The 5559-nt window shown below is 37.1% G+C and overlaps 1 protein-coding gene across 1 annotated transcript in view; it reads left to right on the top strand.

The window, feature by feature from the left end:
* LOC106468836 (titin-like) overlaps positions 1-5559 on the top strand; it is a 37242-nt gene that overhangs the window by 5508 nt on the left and 26175 nt on the right. The window contains exon 2 of the mRNA XM_022397194.1: positions 4133-4190. Within this exon, the coding sequence (XP_022252902.1) occupies positions 4133-4190 (58 nt within the window). The remainder of the gene's footprint in view (positions 1-4132; positions 4191-5559) is intronic.

Genomic DNA, 5559 nt, shown 5'->3' on the forward strand with positions numbered 1-5559 from the left:
AGTAGAAACGTTTACAAACAAATAAATATTACATCCAAGTAGAAACGTTTACAAACAAATAAATATTACATCCAAGTAGAAACGTTTACAAACAAACAAGTATTACATCCATGTAGAAACGTTTTGGATGATAAGAAATTGTATCAAACATGTTTTGCAAACACGACTTTAGACTCTTTTACACTACTTAGTGGAAACGAGTTAAACAATGTGTTAATAAAATGATTTAAACAATGTGTTAATAAAATGATTTAAACAATGTGTTAATGAGTGCTAAGTACTAGCATAACGCACCATCCAATTGTTAAACATTCATTTTATGGCATCATCCTTGGATGATTGTTTGTTTGAAGTTAAGCACAAAGCTACACAATGGCCTATCTGTGCTCTGCCCACCACGGGTATCGAAACCTGGTTTCTAGCGTCGTAAGTCCGCAGACATACCGCTGTGCCATTGGGGGGGGGGCTCCTTGGATGAGGTAACCACAATTTTTGACAGAAAATTGAGACATATTTTCGTTTGAACTTCTGAAAGTTTCAGAGTAATAAACTTTCACCAACTTTACTATTACCCATGCGTTAAACTCGACAACTAACGGGCAGTAAAGTCTTGAGTAATGGATTTTGTTGGTTACTGATTTAGGTTATTTGCAACCGCTAGCTACTTCCTAGAATCCGGGGAACATTTACTTGTCTGACTTTCTCATACTTGACAATTTTGACCTTTTAAAAAAGCATTAAACAGTCCAAGCTTTTGTTTACATATTAATGGCTACTCAATTTGAGCCGATCGCTGCTTAGGGCTGACAAAAACAATATTTCGTTGTTAAATACATGCAGAATTATAGGTATATAAGGCACTTTTGAAAAATGACTTTCCTTTGTACTGGGATATGGTAATGAGGAGCTATTTTCTATTTTGCTGTTTGATTGTCACGTGACTTGATTACCAATCGGAAACGTTGAAACTGTCAATAATTAATTGTAATAATATGAAATTAATATTAATCAGAATTAGCTGAAGAGAGGCCACGTGATATTCGGATACAGGAGTTGGCAAAAAAATACACGCATTTGGTGAGTTATATTTTTATCTATGTGTAGTATTACATTTTTTCTGCCTTAATTAATAGCTAGTAAGGTTTCTGAATTACGGCCATTTTGTTAGGCTTCTTTAATGATTCGGAAAGCTTAAGATGTTGACTTTATAAACAAGATCTCATCATTTAATGGTTATTGTGGCTGTTCCTGGATGTCATAGAAACTAATGTCTACCTTTAAAATTTCACTGGTCTCTTTAGAATTTGCTTGGTAGTTAGGACACCTCACTTGCAATCTGAGGTCGTGAGTAAGAATCCACTCACCAAACGTGCTTCTTCTTTTACCCTTGGGGTGTTATAATTTACGGTCAATCCCACTATTGGTTGGTCAAAGAGTAGTCCAAGAGTTGGCGGTGAGTGGTGATGACTAGCTGCCTTCCCTCTAGCCTATCACTTCTAAATCAGATATGTCTAGCACAGATAGCCCTCTAGTAGCTTTTCACGAAATTCAACAAACAAACACATTCTTTAAAACTTTAGCTACAGTTCGATTTCATAGATACTCTAACGGTTAGTTTAACAGTAGTTCTGGCAATAGTTCGTGAGTTGACGGTGGATGCTGTTGACAAGCTGCTTTTCCTCTTGTCTATCTTCAAAATTATGGAACACTGTGTACAGGTTGACCAGTGCTTCTTAATGGGGGTTCCTCGACAGACATCCAGGGGTTCCGCAGGCATCCGCCGAATGCAAAAGTTTTACATATTTTGATACGTAAATACACACTGGTCACATAACTACAATCAGAATACATCATATTTACCTATTAATATAGCTGGTTTCATAATGACACAATATACCAACAAGCCACTACATTGTTTTAAGTTAGTGAGCGAGACAAGGTACAAACAGCTGCCGGTATTGCAGTAATGTTTTTTGTACTGAATGCTGTGAAGGGTTCTGTGACACAAATTTGACTCCAGAAGAGTTTCGTGGATTAAAAAAAGATTGAGAACCACTGAGGTAGACCCTCGTTTGTAGCTTTTCCCGAAAATTCTGAAACAAGCAAACAAACATTGAGTTATCGCACTGCACACATGGTGTACTATAACAGTGACAGTCAAGTCCCACTATTCGGTCAGACAGGGGCAGCTCAACAGTTGGCGGTGAGTGCTATTGGCTAGTTCTCTTCCCTCGTCTCTGTCAGCTCAAAAGGGACAGCTATGCGCAGATAGTCTTTGTGTTGGTTTGAAACAATTTTGAAACATATGAACGTTATCTGTTGGTAAGAATAAAGAAAACCAAACCAAACTAAGGACGTGGTATTTTTACCTACTTCACTACAACTGTGGGTAGAACAGTTGTTGAAGAAAACAGGAGTAAGCAGGCCTGTATCATTCGGAAGTGTAGAATGCAGCGTTTGGCTTTAGTTCTGTAGAATTACATAAATTTGTACGGTTTTAATTTATATGGAAAAGTTTAGATTTTCTGGTCTTGCTGGGGCTTCTGTAATCTTTCTTTTTGTAAGTTATAATCGTTTATTTATTCAAGTAGAGGCTGAATCGCTAAGAACTCGTATCTTCTTTGAGTTTTTAACGACCGGCGTGACACTTGGGAATAATATGAGAAACATCCAGTTTTGAGATCTACGTTGACCCACATATGCTCCGGCTTTTCCGGTTTGGAGAATGTGACATCGCGAAAGGTGATAACCCTAATTCTGGTAAGACGAGGTTGAGACCGAAGATAGGTTACGAAAAAGAAAAATTGAATTAGTGTTGTAAAACACAGCACACCTAGTCATTTGACTTTCTTGGTGCTTAGTATGGGTCCTTCAATGTGGGCTGATAAAACACGTTAAAGGAAACGTTCATGCAAAGGTGATTGTTAATTGTGTCATCCTATAAAACCATAAGATCACTCGCAGTTTTAATAATTCTTCTGGTGAATAACAAAAATGTGGAATCACGATATTGTGACCATAGCGCCCATCTTCAATACAAACCTTATTCTGCTTAGCAAGTGTTAGTAGTTGAAATCTTTTAAAACATTAGTTATCCCATAAACTTCATGTTAAAGAGCCACAAATGATATTAGTTACAAATTTAAAACATCAGTTCAAAGCTTAGAAACTGGTGGAATTACTTATTGTACGCAACATTAAAAAAATAACTCCAAACATAGGCATTAATGGGATACTGCGCAGTTACGTGACCGCAATATCAAATTTTCTCACTTTTTTTAACTTTTTGTTTTGTTTTTGATAGCAAAATTATTTTACTTCAGGTATACAGCTGAAACAAGGTACTCTTAAAAATACGCCACCTATTTTTAATTTTCAGGTAAGCCTGATATTGATATTTTACTCAAACCTGTAATACAAATTGGGTACAAAAGTTTTGCCCTACGGCTGTGGGTTGGGGGTGATTATCCCTTTAGCCTCTTTCCTCTTATCACCACCCTCCGCCAACTCTTGGGCTACTCTTTTACCAACGAATAGTGGGATTGACCGTCACATTATAACGCCCCCACGACTGAAAGGGCGAACATGTTTGGTGTGACGGGGATTCGAACCCGCGACCCCCAGATTGCGAGTCGAGCGCCCTAAGCACCTGGCCATGCCGGGCCATTGATAGGAAATCACTACTGGTATTTTCAGCACGCCACCTGGCCATGCCGGGCCACAAGAAAAAGAGGGGAACTTTTTGTGTTCTACCTTATGAGTTCTATTATTTGTTTTTTTCAAATCCTATTGATAATCTTTAAATATACTATTAAGCAGAATATTTCCATGGATTTTGGTTAAATCATTTACTACGTTTACACTGCCTTCCACTTACACTGCTAAATTAGGGACGGCTAGCGCACATAGCCCTCGTGTAGCTTTGCCCGAAATTCAAAACAAACTATTTTTTGGTTCAATGTTCTTATAAAAATGAAAATGGTTTATCAACACTCTATACTTTAGCTAATAAAGTTTGTGGTAATAGAAACTACAAAGTTATGGAATAAAATCAATGGAAAATTAAACTGGCATGCAATTGATATTTAGCTAACTGAATAACTTTTTATTTATTTATTTACTATTCTTACAGATGCGGTACTCGTTCGCGTTTCCGTTTTTGTTCCTTGGCATGGTGACGTCAGAAGAACGTAAGTAGCCAAAGTTTTATACCTGTCACACTTATTTCTTATATGAAATACGGTATATGTAAGGTTTATTCATTCAGTTTTGACAACTCATAGGGCCCGGCATGGCCAGGTGGTTAGGGCGCTCGACTCGCGATCTGCGGGTCGCGGGTTCAAATCCCCATCACACCAAACATGCTCGCCCTTTAAAGGGTGGGGGCGTTATAATGTGATGGTCAATCCCACTATTCGTTGGTAAAAGAGTAGCCCAAGAGTTGGCGGTGGGTGGTGGTGGTGATGACTAGCTGCCTTCCCTGCTAAATTAGGGACGGCTAGCGCAGATAGCCCTCGTGTAGCTTAGCGCGAAATTCATAACAAACAATTCAGAGAATGATAATCCTGTTATGTCTCGCAATAAGAATTAATTCACCAGATGGCAGTATGCACTTGCTCTGCTCCTTTATTTTATTTTTTAATATTGGCAAATAAATAAATGCTTCTGTAGCCGACGGAAACTTCTGGAAACTTTTCAAGATGGCTTTCTTCACCAATTGGTCAAGGATCTTACTAGAAACAATGTTATTTTAGATTTATTGTTAACTTTAGATATAGAAATGACCGAAAAGGTGGAAATTGGGGAACATCTGGGTGCAAGTGCTCATTGCTCTATTAGATTCGACGTTTTGCTGCATATGGAGATAAGGAATAATGATATTTTGGTTACAAATTTTGAAGGGATGCGACAAGAATTATCTGTTGTGAATTGGGCAGCTGAGTTATTTGAAGACACTGATCAGATGTGGAAAATTTCTAAAGACAAATTTTTAAATATTCAAGTAAACATATTCTTTATAGAAAGAAAATGGTGGCTGCAAGTAAAAAACCAGTTTGGCTCACAAAGAGTTTAAGAAATAAAATTAAAGAAAAGCATAATAAATTTAAGAAATTTGAAATGACTGGTATGACAGGAGATTTAAAAGATCAAGATTTCCTGTTGAAACAGGAAATTAGGACATCAAAAAGGATGTATGAAAAAAAGTTGGCTGAAAATATAAAAATTAACAGTAAGGAATTATTTAATTACATTAAGGGTAAACCTAACGTGAGGATGGGGGTAGGGCTCTTGAGGGATGATAAAGGAAGGCTAGTATATGATGATTATGAGATAGTTAGGTTATTAAATTTTGTTTTTTCTTCAGTTTTTACTGACGTGGATTAAAGCACATCTTGAACAGTTGATAAATGGAAACGAGATGACTGAATTAATTCTGAGCTGGTTAAGAAAAAATTGAAAAGTTTAAAAACTATAAGGCTCCTGGGCCAGATAATATTTCCCCTAAGGGTTTTGAAGAAGGTTAAAGATTGGATATGTGAGCCACTTACTACTATTTTT

The sequence above is a fragment of the Limulus polyphemus genome, unplaced genomic scaffold, assembly GCF_000517525.1.
Source record: "Limulus polyphemus unplaced genomic scaffold, Limulus_polyphemus-2.1.2 Scaffold3183, whole genome shotgun sequence".
Classification (NCBI taxonomy): Eukaryota; Metazoa; Arthropoda; class Merostomata; order Xiphosura; family Limulidae; genus Limulus; species Limulus polyphemus.